Source organism: Sminthopsis crassicaudata, chromosome 1, assembly GCF_048593235.1.
Source record: "Sminthopsis crassicaudata isolate SCR6 chromosome 1, ASM4859323v1, whole genome shotgun sequence".
NCBI classification, from domain to species: Eukaryota; Metazoa; Chordata; class Mammalia; order Dasyuromorphia; family Dasyuridae; genus Sminthopsis; species Sminthopsis crassicaudata.
In genome coordinates, this window is record NC_133617.1 from 649,147,515 (window position 1) to 649,162,100 (window position 14,586).

The following is a 14,586-nucleotide window of genomic DNA, read 5'->3' on the forward strand; positions in this document are numbered from 1 at the left end:
GATATGTAACAGCTCTTAGCAACTTAAGTACTTCATCTAAAGAACATGATTGAGTAGTTAGTTAATAACTTTTGTGCAATGATTGTGCTCTAGGTTGTCAAGAACATTGTTTAAAAAATCTCTTTGCTGATGCACTCAGATTTCTATTAAGGGAACACTTCCAATGAAATCTAGAAGCATAGTAAAAGGAAGAAATTCTTCCCTCCACTTAAACAAGCTGTATGAGAGTCCTAGGCTAAAATATCCATGAGAGACAGCTCTAACAGAAAATCTCCTTGAGAACCATTCTGTCCCTTAGAGAACTTTCTATTTTCCCCAAAGATCTAGTTTATTTGTAACTTAAGACTCAGAGTATTCTCAAGATGATGGTGATGAAGGTACTTTTTTTGTCAGTATAATTTGTTGCCCTTCTGGAAGACACAACTACCTACTTTGTTTCAAACATTGTTCCCATTCCCCTGCTTTGCCATGTTGAAGATTCTCTTATTTTGGCTCAATTTGTGGTTTCTCTGGTTTTGATCTGGCTTGTTCTGGCTTCTCTGATATACTAAGCTTTCTGAATATATATTTTCTCTTATCTGCCAGTCAGAATTAGCTATGAAGGGATTACAGTCAAAGCTGGCAAGGAAAGAACATTACTACATGACGGTATGGTCAGAAAGAATAAGTAGTAGGTAATGGTGTCATAAGTGAAGATAAACAACTGATATTCAAACAGAGGGCCAAAAATGAGAGATATGGAAGATTTACTGGGCCAGTGCAGATGGGCATTGAGGTTTGTAGGTTGGGATGCATATACTAAGGAACAGAATAAACCTGAGAGTGAAACTTCAGAATGAATCAAAGGGATCAGGAAGGCCAAGGGGCTAAATCAAACCAGGAAGGTGAGTTGTCATACTGAGTTTACTGAGCTTGGAGGGTGGTCTTTTTATCCCGGATACATGGGTGTCAGCCACAACATCTTAAAGAGGCGGAGTTCCCAGACACGGAATCCACACACGGTACCTGTGTTCCTCTCACTTTACCTTGATTCCGATTTTCAAATTTCCTTCTGTTCCATGTGGTTTGCCTTCTCTGGCGAAGCCCTGACATATGTCTCATCTTATTTTGACCCCTAAGCTATCTTTAGCCTTGCTTAAGAGCCAGATCTCTGCAACACGGTCAGTCATCTGGTCAGCATCAAGAACCACATGAACTAATTAGTTGCAGTAGCTGTGGGGCAGCTAGGTGGTGCAGTGGATAGAACACCAGCCCCAAAATCAGAAGGACCCAAGTTCAAATCTGGTCTCAGACACTTAACACTTCCTAGTTGTGTGACCCTGGGCATGTCACTTAACCCCAGCCTCAGAAAAAAAGAAAGAAAAAAAAAAAGTTGCAGTAGTTGCACCTTGCACCTTGCACGGATCATTTCCAACGACCTACAAACCTAATTTTGCTGACCCTCATCAGTCATCTTGAACATTGAGTAGTCATTTTGTTGATCATGGGTCTCAAAACTTACAAATATGGATATTTATATATTATATATACTGGATATTATATAATAGATATTATATAAATCATTCTCCCAGTTCTGTTCATTTCATTCTTTCATTCTTCATTAGTATAAAAATGTCCTTAAATTCTTTAATTTTGCAATATAGATGTTATAGTATGAATTGTTCTGATTCTGTTTACTTCATTCTGAGCCAGTTTATGCATGTATTTCTGTGTCTTTTGGAAATTATTTATTTTCTCTTTTCATATGGAACAGAAGAATTCCAAAAGTATTCGTATTCTACAACTCATTCAGCTATTCTTTAGTTGAGGGATCTCTGTTTAGTTTTACTTTACTTTTTTTTTAACCACCACAGAAAGAGTTGTAGGCCCACATTGCCAAATATGAATTGGTCAATTTAACTTAATAGTCTGTAGGCATCTCAAATTCAAAATGTCTAAAATTAAACTTATCTTCTATCAATCCTTCTCTAATTCTTATTCTCCATGTCTTGCTTTTCTTTCCTTCATTTATCCAATAAATTTACAAATATTATTCTTTTTTTCTCTGTAATATCTTTTAACTATCTCTTTACCCATAATCCTACCCTCCTTATCATTTAGGCCCTCATCATCTTTTAATTTGACTATTTTAATAGCCTCCTAATCCATTTCCCTGCCTGAAGTCTCTCTAAACCAGGGGTTCTTAACCTCATGTTTCTGAACTTGCTTTTTAGAAAACTGATCACTGATTCCAACACAATTGTTTTACTTTATAATCTGTGTATTTTGTTTTATGCATTTAAAAACTTTTTTTTTTAATCCTGAAAAGGGCTGATAGATTTCACCAGACTGCCAGAGATTCATGCTACTTTTTTAAAAAGGGTTAAGATTCCTGCTCTTAATTCAAATGATTTTCCTAAAGTGAAGTTCTGACCCAATTATTTTCCCGCTCTAGTGGGGAAACTCTGGCTCTCTATTACCCCTAAAATAAAATATAAATTACTCCGGCACTTAAACTTTTTCAGACTTTCCTTTCCAAACCTATTGTCATTAAGACAAACTGCCCTCCTTGCTGTTTTTCATATGTGACACAGCATCTCTTATCACAGTTGTGTATCCTCCAGCATGAATCTGTTGGGCAGCTATGTGTTGCAATGGATAGAGTACCAGACTTTGATTTAAAACACTTATCCTAAATTCAAATTCAGCCACAAATATTTACTAGTTGTGTGACTCTGGACAATTCATTTAACCTTATTTGTCTTAGTTTAATCATTGTGTAAAATGAAGGAAGTAGAAAATGGTTAACTTTTCCAATAACTTTGCCAAGAAAATGGGTCATGAAGAATTGAACGTAACTACAAATATTGAATGAACTTTCATTCCTGGAACACAGATGAAAACAGAAAGACTCCAGGGATCATTCTTGAAAGAAATTCAAAAATAATATACAGGAATAACATGACTAAAAACCAGAGCTTCCACATCAAAGAAAAACATATTGTAAGTGGGCAGAAAGTGTTCAGATACAAAGGAACCACAATCATTATCACATAAGACTTGTCACCAAACACTATAATGGAGAGAAAACCTTGAAATATGATATTACAAAAGGCAAAAGATAAAGGCTTATGACCAAGGACAACTTACCCTGAAAACCTGAATATAATTGTAAGAGGGGAAAAATGAACCTTTAATGAAATACAGGACTTTCAAACATTCTTATTGAAAATTCTAGAGCTCAGTGGAAACTTTGAAATGCAATTAGGAATCAAGAGAAACATATAAAGACAATTAGAAGTGCTACATTATAATAGAAGGAAAAGAAGTAAATATCCATTTAGAACTTTTATTTCTCTCATTATGCCTTTCAAGGCATTTTAAATGATTTTAAGTGTGCATGGAAGACACCTTGTTTTTAAAGGCAGTATTTTTCTCTAACAAGTTAATTTTGTGGTCAGCAAATGTTAAGCACAATGTAGTTTTTTTTTATTTTTTGCATCTTTTAATCAGCTGTAAAATAACAAAGATTATTTCTGAATATCACTTGTGAAAGCCTCCTTTTCTTCACTTATACATTCATCAAAGGTATATAGATGACTGCATATAGATTTTATGTAGGCATATAGACCTTGCTTGATATTTAGTAAATTTTTTCCCTGTATTTGGTATCTTAACCTCCTTTAAGATTAATTTCATACTGATCCCACAACACCCTCACAATTGTGTATCCTCCAACATAAATCCAGTACAATGGATAGGCCTTGAGTCAAGAAGACCCATCAATTCTACCCACAGACATTTACTAGTTGTGTGATACTGGGCTAGTAATTTAACATTGTTTGCCTCAGTTTACTCATCTGTAAAATGAGATGGAGAAGAAAATGGCAAATTTAGTCCAATTCAGCTACAATTTCTTTATGTTCATTTTACTGCCATTTTCGTCTCTGCTTATAAGCACATCTAAAATGTGACAGGATTCAAGTACTGCTTTCTCTAATAGTGAAAATAATGATAGCTTTTTCCCACCTTTTGTTATTATTGTTTGTATCCTCTTTTCACTTTGATCCTTTAATAACCCTGGAATGATTTAGCTTAGTTGAATCTCTTGTAACCTCTTGAAAATTGGTTTTACCCTCCACTATTTTTCTATCTATGTATTTCTCTATAATTACTATATCTATGTATTTCTCATAATTGTCCACCATCTTTAAAACATTTTACAAACTACTTTGGTACTCTAAACTCATGTTGCCCTCAACCAAAATCTCTCTCCCTTTAGCAAATAAGTAATTCTGTTTTTGTAGTTTTTTGGGGTCTTCTTTTGTTAATAGATTTACATGTGTTAAACTTGTAAGATTATTATAGTCTATCATATTGTAATTTTTCCCTTCTAACATTTGGTTGGTTAATTCATTTAAATTTTATATATCTAATACCTCATTTCTTATTAAGAACTCTGGTTTTCTAAGCATATTTCTTTTTTCTCCTAGAATTTTATTTTTTTAAAATCTTATTTAATATTTTCCCAATTACATGTAAAAATTGTAGCATTTTTTTCTTTCAAATTTTGAGTTCTAAATTCTTTCCTCTCTCCTTTCTACATTGTTGAGATGAGCAATTTGACATAGTTTATACAAGTCTAGTCATGCAAAACACATTTCCATGTAAGTCATTATGTGAAAAACAAACAAGAAAAATAAATTAAATAAGGAAAACATATCTTTGATCTGCACTCAGATTTTACCAGTTCTTTCTGTGGGGATGGACAGCACCTTTCATCCAAGAACTACAGAACTGTCTTAGATCATTGTATTGCTGAGAACAGCTAAGTTATTTATGGTAGATCATCACACAATATTGTTCTAGGTAGTGTATATAATGTTCTCCTGATTCTGCTCATCTCACTTTGTATCTTTTTATATAAGTCCATGTTTTTCAGAGAACATTTTGCTCATAATTTCTTAAAACATTAATAGTATTCCAGAACAGTTACATATACCAACTCATTCAGCCATTTCCCAATTGATGAGCGTATTATCAATTTATAATTCTTTACCACCACAAAAAGAGCTGCTATAAATATTTTTGTACAAAGACATTCTCCCCTTCCCCACTTTTAAAATCTCTTTGGGTATAGACCTGCTAGCAAAATATTATTGGATCAAAAAGCATGTACACTTTTATAGCCCTTGGGGCATAGTTCCAAATTGTTCTCTAGAATGGTTGAATCAGTATACATTTTCAAATAATACACTAGTGCTTTAATTTTCCACAATCTAACATTTGTCATTTTCTTTTTCTGTCATATTAGCCAATATGAATTGTATGAATTAGTAGCTCATAGTTGTTTTAATTTGTAATTATCTCATCAATACTGATTTAGAGCATTTTTTTCATGTAACTATAGATAATTGATTACTTTGAAAACTGACTATTCATATCATTTGGCTATTTATCAATTGAGAAATCGCTCTCATTTCTATAAATTTGATTCATTTTTCTTTAAGTTTGAGAAATGAAGTCTTTATAAAAAAAACTCATAATTTTTTTCACAGTAATGATTACCAATTATGTATTTTCCTCCATCCTCTCTTTCCTCTGCTTACTTTACTTTCTTTGTTCTTTTTCCAAACTTTTTTGCTTCTGATTTTTATCTCCTCATCATCTTTTACCCCTCTCCATCAGCTCAGCCCTTCCCTTTCTCTTATTCCTTCTCTTGCTACTTTGCTATATAGTAAAATAGATTTCTACACCCAAGTTAGTGTGTATATTATTTCCTTAATTTGCATTTCTCTGATCAATAATGATTTGGAGCACCTTTTCAAATGACTAGAAATATTCAATTTCTTCATTTGAAAATTGTCTGTTCATATCTTTTGACCATTTATCAATTGGAGAGTAGCTTCATTTCTTATAAATTTGAGTCAATTCTCTATATATTTTGGAAATGAGGCCTTTATCAAAAACTTTGACTGTAAAAATGTTTTCCCAATGTATTGCTTCCCTTCTAATTTTGTTTGTGTTATGACATACCAATATTATCTGACTCTGTGTATTTATGATATGCATACTTATGGCTCTTGAAAAGCTTATGAATGACTCTTTTATTTGTCACTCTAAAGAGAACTTATGAGCCATCCTTTCATTTACGTACAAATTCCTTTTTTCTTCTAGTTTCATTAATATTGTGAATGTCAGCATTAGTAGTTTCCTTTAGTTGCATTTCATCTCATGTAGTTTACATTATTTTTTCAAGTAAAAGTATTCATTTTATTTTTCTTCATTCCTCCATGTGACTGACAAAATGGAAAATAAAAACAAAATCCTTGTGATATATGCATAGTAAAGCAAAGCAAATTCTTACATTGCTTATGTCCATAAATACATGTTTCCTTCTTCAAATTGAGTTAGTCACCACTCTTTCAGGAAATAGATAACTTTTTTCATTATAGATCATCTAACAATTGGTTGGTTATTGTGTTGGTGAGAATTAAATCTTTCAAAGTTCATTTTTTATTATTATTTTTATTGTATAAATTGTTCTACTGGTTCTTTCTTGAGTCTGCATCAGATCACTGACATATTCCCAGGGGTTTATGGTTATTTTTTCTGAAACTGTCCATGTTTTCATTTCTGTGGGCAATTTAATATGTCATTACATTCATATACTATAACTTGTTCATATTTCCTCAGTTAAGGGGTACTCCCTCAGTTTCCAGTTCTTTCCATTAAAAAAGAATTATTACAAATATTTTTATGTCTATGGATCATTTTCCTCTTTCTGTGATATCTTTGAGATAGGCCTGGTAATATATATATATATATATATATATATAACATATATAATAACATTATATTTATACATACATACATATATATATAACATATAATAGTATAACTGAGCCAAAGGTTATACAAAATTTATAACTTTTCAGGACTATTCCAATTTTTATTTAGAAATGGCTGGTCAAATTCATAGTACTAGCAACCGTGTGTTAATGTGCCCATTTTTCACAATTTCATCAACATTTGTCAATTATCTTTATTATCAATTTCACCTTTCTAACATGTCAGAAGTAAAACCACAGAACAATTTTAATTCTGATGTCTTTATTAGTAATTCAGAACATATTTTCTTATGTCTTTTCTTCTCCTGGATGTCTTCTTTTAATAGACAGCTTCCTTTTTATTTTGTGAACCATTTTTCACTTGAGGAATATCTTAAATTTGAATCAGGTTCTTGATATATGTATATATACACACATATATACATATATATGTATATATACACACATATATACATATATATATGTATATATATTGAATAAGATTTTAGCAGGAAAATGTGCTAAAAAGGATTTTCTCCGAGCTATTTTCTTTCTAATCATAGCTTCATTGATTTGTTTGTTGCAAAGGTGATGAGGTGGTACAGTGAATAGAATACCAGGTCAGGAAAACCTGAGTTCAAATCCAGCTTCAGAAATTCACTTGCAGCTAGATGGTACAGTAGAGCCAGCCTCAAAGTCGGGAGGACCTGAATTCAAATCCAGCCTCCAATACTTAACATTTCATAGTTGTATAACCCTGGGAAAGTTCACTTAACCCCAATTGCCTCAAGAAAGAAATTAGAGAAATTTACTTGCTGTGTGACCCTGTTTTAGTCACTTAACCCTGTTTGCCTCTGTTTCCTTATCTATAAAATGAGCTGGATAAGAAAATGACAGAATGGGGTCACAAAGAGTCAGACATAACTGAATGCCCACCAAAATAATCTATTTTATCTTCTTTATACTCCTTGCTTGGCTATATCCATAGATCTGAAAATTTAATTTCTACCCTGCTCCCCTGGTTTGTTTATGATGTGACCTTTTATATTTGTCATGTATGCTCTACTTTTAATTTCAGCTAGTCTGCTTTCCAGTTTTCCCAGCAGTTTTTGTCAAATAGTGTGTCCTTACTCCAGTACCTACAGTCTTTGGGTTTATTAAAAATCAGAGAAGTTGTTTGTTTCCGTGTGTTATAGTTCTAATTTCTTCTACTGTTTAATCTCCTTATTTCTTAACCAGTCCCAAATTGTTTTAATGATTACTACTTTCTAGTAGAAGTTTGAAAACTACTTTCTAGTTGATTCCACTAGGTGCCTTTCCTTCCCCCCCTTTTCCTTGCATTTCATTATTTTCCTTGAATTTCTTGACCTTAACAAATGAATTCTGTTATTTTTTCTAGCTCTATGATACAATCCTTTGATAGTTTGATACTAAATAAATTAATTTTGATAGTATTATCATTTTTATGATATTGCCTTGGTCTATTCATGAACAATCAATGTTTCTCTTAAGTATATAATTATTTCTGTAAAGTGTTTTATAGTTTAGTTCATATAGTTCCTGTGTGTATATTTTGGTAGATAAATTATCGAATATTTTATACACTTTTCTTTCTAATACATCTTGTTAGATTTTGTTGACTATATTCATAAATGCTTATAATTTATGTGCATTTTTGTAATATTCTCCTTTGCTAAAATTATTGTTTTGATTAATTTTGGTTGTTTTTCTAGGATTCTCTAAGTAGAGCATCATGCCATTTGCAAAAAGAGATATTTGTTTTCCCTCTTTGGCTATGCTTTGCAAGATTTCCCAACATAAAGGACATTCTTGCTTTATCCCTGAAAAATCTTTTGAAAGGACTTTAGTTTATTCCCTATTACATATAATGTTGATTTTTAGTTTTAAATAAATACTACTTAGCATGTTAAGGAGAAATCTATTTATTTGTTTTTTTAGTGTTTAAAATAAAAATAGTTCTGTTTTATCAAAACATTTTTCTGCATGTATCAATATAATCATATAATTTTTGCTATTTGTTGTTAATGTGGACTTTTCCATTGATAGTTTTTCTAATATTGAACCAACACTGCTCTATTCCTGATATAAATGAAACATGATAATGGTTTATAATTCTTTTGATATGTTCTATAAATGTTTTGCTGATGTTTTATTTTAAAATTTTCATCAGTGTTCATTAAGAAAATTGGTTTATACTTTTCCTTCTCTATTACAGTTCTCCCTGCTTTAAGTATCAAGGCCATTTTTGTGTCTTTGAAATTATTTGAAATCAGTTTAATCCTTATAAATAGTTAGAAAACTATGTGATTCTTAGCATCCCAAGGAAGGATGCTTAGATTTAGGATTAGCTTTTTCCATGAAAATTATAATTTTAACTTGTGATAGGAAACAATATATATATATAATTTTTTTTTGTTTTTGCTGAGGCAATTGGGGTTGTGAGTTGCCCAGGGTCACACAGCTAGGAAGTGTTAGAATATATTTTAAAGAAAGATATATCACATTTTTCATGTCAAACATGTTTATTTTATTAAGTTGAAAATTACATAAGTAATAGAGTTTATTTTGCAGTTCAATAAAAAATTAACCTTAATAAGCTGGGAATGTTTGGGAGGTATAGTACCAAAATAAGTTTAAAACGTACTTGAATTTTTTTGTAAAATATTTTCCTCACATTATTTTATGCTTGTTTTACCATTATTAATTGAAGTCTATAAATGACACCTATCAAACCAATTTCCTTTTTAATTTTAAAGTGAAACAAATTAATACAGGCTAGAATAGATAAACAACATAGATTACAAATTAATTTGGAATAGATACAGATTGCATATATATGTGTTTATAATTAAAATAGCACCAGAAAAAATTAAATCCTCAGATTTGATAGAGAACCTCACTTAAATAAAAATTGTATTCACTTTTTCATATTTCATCTACTCAAAAAAGTGCATTTACCTTTATTTACAGACTAACCCTTAAAATATAAGGAGAACATTGTATAAAATGAAGTCATTCATTCCATATTCTGGAGTCCTATCTCACTAATTCTGTAAAACAAACAAATAAACAAACCCTGAACAAACTGATTTTTTGCCTCAGCTTTCCCACATCAAAAATGTTGATAACATTTCTGGTCCTACCTAATTTTTGAGGACCAAAAAGTACATATGTCATTGTATGTGATGTGTTGGTGAGACCCCCGCATTTGAAGTCCAAGGACTTAGATTTGAATCCAGACTTTACTACTTCCCAGTTCACTTCTGACCTTTCAGAACCTCAGTTTTTCCAATTGTCAAAGGAAAAGGGTAAACTAGAAAATCCTCAAATCACTTCCATTCCAAATCCTCTGTATGCTGCTCTCATTTTTATCACTAACATTCTTTAACTGAGTGTTTTGTTAGAGAGAGCCTATATCAACCCCCAGAATGAGACCATTGGTCAAATGAGAGAATTCAGTGTATTGCCATGCATTTCTCTAGAAGCTTTAATATTTTTGTGGGTTTTTTTATAATAAGAATTAACTGATTCTATCTTAAATGGTGAATTTCAGATAAGAGAGTAAAAACTTCTATATTCTAAGAAGGATCACTTCCCCTGAGAAGGAGAGGAAGGGAAGAGAATTATGAGGGAAATGTTTAAACCAATTTAGTGGGATTAGAAGTTCTTTGAACAGCTTTGTAAGGTAAAGGGGACAAAGTTTGATTAGTTTATAAAAAGGTATATAAATTGCAAAGCCAATCAGAACCTTACTCTTCAGTATATAAACTCAGCAGCCTGCAACATGTCTATTATACTTTGATACTCCAAACTTTTCTCTAACATCCTAATCAATGGATATATTTTTCTCATTTTTTACACTAAAGTTTCACTGTACAACTGTTAAGATCTTTCCCTATAACACAGGGAAAGTGTATTGATAGTTCTCTCTCTTTCTTACATGAGTGATGAACTAACAGTACACTTTCACAGGCCTGAAGACCCTAGAGATGACTATAACCTGTTATTGATCAGCTGACTGAAGATAAATGACAAAGCTCCTTGTATTGCAGATTACATCATTAACATGGTCAGTAAACCATGAATTGTTCAATAAGACGTTTATCTTTTTTCATTTTACGTCTGCTCTTTTATCATTTTTATTATAAAGGACAAAATTACCCACACTAACAAGAAAAATCAGTTTTAAAGAGATCAGAGGAACATAAAGTAATATGTGCAAAGTTGTCAGAAATAACTGAATGAAATCTGATAGCTTGATAATATTTAGTTGTTTTTTTTTAACTGAAGGAAATATAGAATTTTTACAATCATTTTTTTCTCTTTTTCTCTTCCAGTTTCCATTTGCTGCATGTTTATTAGAAGCAATAATGAAAAAAATAAATGAGAAGAAGAAACTGGTTGAAGATTATATTAAATTTATGAAAGCTGTTGGATAATATTGCAGTGGACTGTTTTTCAAAATACAAAAGTTTTTTAATGTGGTATGATTGGAAAAATATGAATTATAATCTGATCCAGTAACTATTCCAACTATCAATAGTCAGGTTCAATACAAAAAAATATAGGAGTCTGTGAAACTAATTAATTGTCAAACAAATGAAATTAATTAGGTGAATAACCATTTAAAAGGAAATAGTATAGCATTTGATTGTTGAATACAAATATTGCCACAAATCAATGCAAACTTAAAAATGATTTTTTTTTCCTTCCAGTGCATTTGAAGTCTGAACAAGCTGAGAATATACAAATTGACTTAAGTATATAGAGGAACCAGCAAATACTTAGAATCTATAAAGTTGAGGTTTAAGAAAGAAAAAATACTGAGAGTATTTTTTCTCTTAACAAGGCTGCAAGTTATATTGTATTTTATAGAAGTGAGTAGACAATTTGCTTTGTAAACAAATATTAAATAAAGCATCATAAGTTAAGGATAAGCTATTAATAAAGTAATAAATTGTATGGTCCAATTGTATTTGTTATCATTGAGTCATGTAGGAAGTATTTTGTTTTAATATATTTTGCAAAAATAAAAGTATCGTTTTGTTTTTTGGTCAAAATTTTGTGTGGTCATATAAATTATCATGGGACCACAGATCCAGGATATAAAAGACCTACAAAAGTCAAGTTGTAGACAGATAAACATTTTAAAGAAAAATAAAATCTCAATCCACAGTAGTAACAATAATGAAATATTATACTTATTGAAGTGATAAAACTCACTCACAAAAGACTTATCATGTTTATCATGTTGGAAGGATGGTGAAGGATCTATGAAAGAGAGCCCCACTAGAGCCTTATCTTCAGTAAAATCTTGGTGGCTGCTGTTCCCTTGAGAACACCACAGTGACCTTTACCCCTTTTTGTTATGAGGCTATTATGAAAATAAAATGAAATTAGAGATGTCCAAGAGTTTTGAAAAATTAAAAGAATGATGCAATTACACACTATTTATTACCTGGAGGGCAATGTAGACAAGATTTGTAGCTACAGAATGTCAGATAAATAACCTTTATGAATTATCTGCTATCTGCTAAAAAACTATGCTAGCTAATGGGGATACCTGGAAAGAAAAAGCAACAGTCTGTGCCCTCTAGGAGTGTTGTTGCTATGATAGAACAAAATTGTGTCTGGAAAGCTGAGGCAAGTTTGTTCTATCACAATTTCACAGAACTGAATTGAGGGTGAGAATTGATGTAGGGGAATATTTATAACATATTTCAGTGGTTTAGGAAAGAGGAAATAATGGCTTGAAATAGAGTAGCACAAAAATAAACGAGAAATTGAATGGCAGAAACATTTCAGAAACAGAATACACTGATCTCATGTTAGGTGCAAGAAAGAGGGAGGAACCAAAAATGGCTTAAGTTAGATTAGGCATAAATTAGATTTAAAAAAAAAAGAATGAATAGTGAATTTTGGAAGGGTTTTGTAAAACACATGCCTAATACTACACAGTTGGTTGAGTTCAGAAGTAGTAACTATTTTGGATATCAATTTGAAGTTAATTTTAAAAATAATTGTACTATTAATATCCTTTGATCCAAGTATCTCACTTTTGGAAATAATATGGAAATAATTTTGACTCCAATAAAATAAAGTTAAATCTAAATAAAGGAAAAACCAATGATAGTCTCAATGAAGAGGTGATGAAACATAGATATTGCCTCACAGCAAGAAGGCAGGATAGTACTAGGATATAATATGATGGACATTGATAGACAAGATTGCTGCATTGGCAATTTTTGCTAACTTGTTTTTCTTTATTGTGAACAAAGATTCAAGTTAGAGGGAGTGAAAAATAATTGTGATTGGCTAATTGTACACTATTTCAAAGTCTGATTCTTTTTGTACAGCAAAATAACTGTTTGGATATGTATACATATATTGTATTTAACTTATACTTTAACATATGTAACATATATTGGTCAACCTGCCATCTGGGGGAGGGGGGTGGGAGGAAGAAGGGGAAAATTGGAACAAAAGGCTTGGCAATTATCAGTGTTGTAAAATTACCCATGCATATATCTTGTAAATAAAAAGCGATAATAATAAAAAAAATTTTTTAAGCTAAAAAAAAAAGAGAGAAATAATTGTGATTTAAAGACAAAAGCCATCAACATTTTTTTTTCAAAAGAATTAGGAAAATTTGGAGGCACAGATTTAGGAAATGGCCAGTTCTATAATAAACTTATTTAATTTTAGATTCCCATGTAATACATGAATTAAGGTGCCTTCCAAGTTGTGAGTGATATGACACTAGGATTCAGGAAAGAGGGGTAGAATATATAAATTTTCAAACCAATTGCATAGAAATGACCATTAAATCACATAGATAATTCCAAAGTAGAAAGTAAAGCAGTGAGTGAAGAGAACCAAAGAATCTCAAGCTTAGGCTTGAGAGAACACTCATGTTAAGAGTTCAAGAAGTAGATGACAAACCAAAGGAGACTAACTGGTATATAAGTAGATAACCAAGGGAAAGAAATATAGAAGTCAAGGGAAGAAAGAATATCCAGCAGGAAGGAGTATTCTGTAGAAAGCATATAGACTTAGAAAAGTTCAATAGTTGAGATAGAACAATTAAAACCAGCTAGCTTACTATGCTCCAATCTCCTTTCCAATTAAGAAATAGCACTTTTACTACCTATCCTATAAGAAAAAGAAACATAACAAGAAAATTTCTTAAATCACCTGGAGAAGGATCACCATATTGTATAAGAAGATTGACTGAAGATACAGAATAAGACATTTTCTGATATGGCCAATATGGATATATGTTATACTTGATTATACATCTTTGTAACAAAGATTTTTGTTTTTCTTTCTTTTTAATTTTTTATTGATAGTAGGTGGAAGAAAAGGGAAAAGGGTAGATAATCAAAAAAGCATAGTTGAAGAATTTTTAAATCAATAGAAAGGAATGGAAGAAAGATCATAAAAATTACCACAGACAAGCAGGTTGGCTTTGAAAGTAACATGTTAAATATATTATATACTTTAAGAGAACACAAATAATAGAAACTTGCTGTTTCATATGCAGTCCCTTTTTGTTGTACTATGTATGTAGAAATGCCCATTTTATTGAGACTTTAAGTTCATAATTTTTTTTTCGGCTTTTGCTTAAATTTCTGCCCCACCCTCTACTTACTTGCCTCAAACAAGACACTTCATTTCCTCATTACAGATCTTCTCACAGGTTACTTCTATACCTGTAATGTTCTCTCTCCTCATCTCTGCCTTTTGCCTTCCTTTT

The 14,586-nt window shown here is 31.3% G+C and overlaps 1 protein-coding gene across 10 annotated transcripts in view; it reads left to right on the forward strand.

Annotated features, from left to right (window-relative positions):
- CNTLN (centlein) overlaps positions 1 to 13,258 on the forward strand; it is a 427,436-nt gene extending 414,178 nt beyond the window's left edge. For 6 of the 10 annotated variants that reach the window (XM_074282954.1, XM_074282957.1, XM_074282959.1 and 3 more), the window contains one exon: positions 11,168 to 13,253. In XM_074282954.1, coding sequence (XP_074139055.1) covers positions 11,168 to 11,269 — 102 coding nt within the window. In that variant the 3' untranslated portion in view covers positions 11,270 to 13,253. Of the gene's footprint in view, positions 1 to 11,167 lie in introns of all 10 variants that reach the window. The other 4 variants (XM_074282960.1, XM_074282961.1, XM_074282962.1 and 1 more) reach the window with 2 other exon arrangements.
- The last annotated feature ends 1,328 nt before the right edge of the window (positions 13,259 to 14,586 follow it).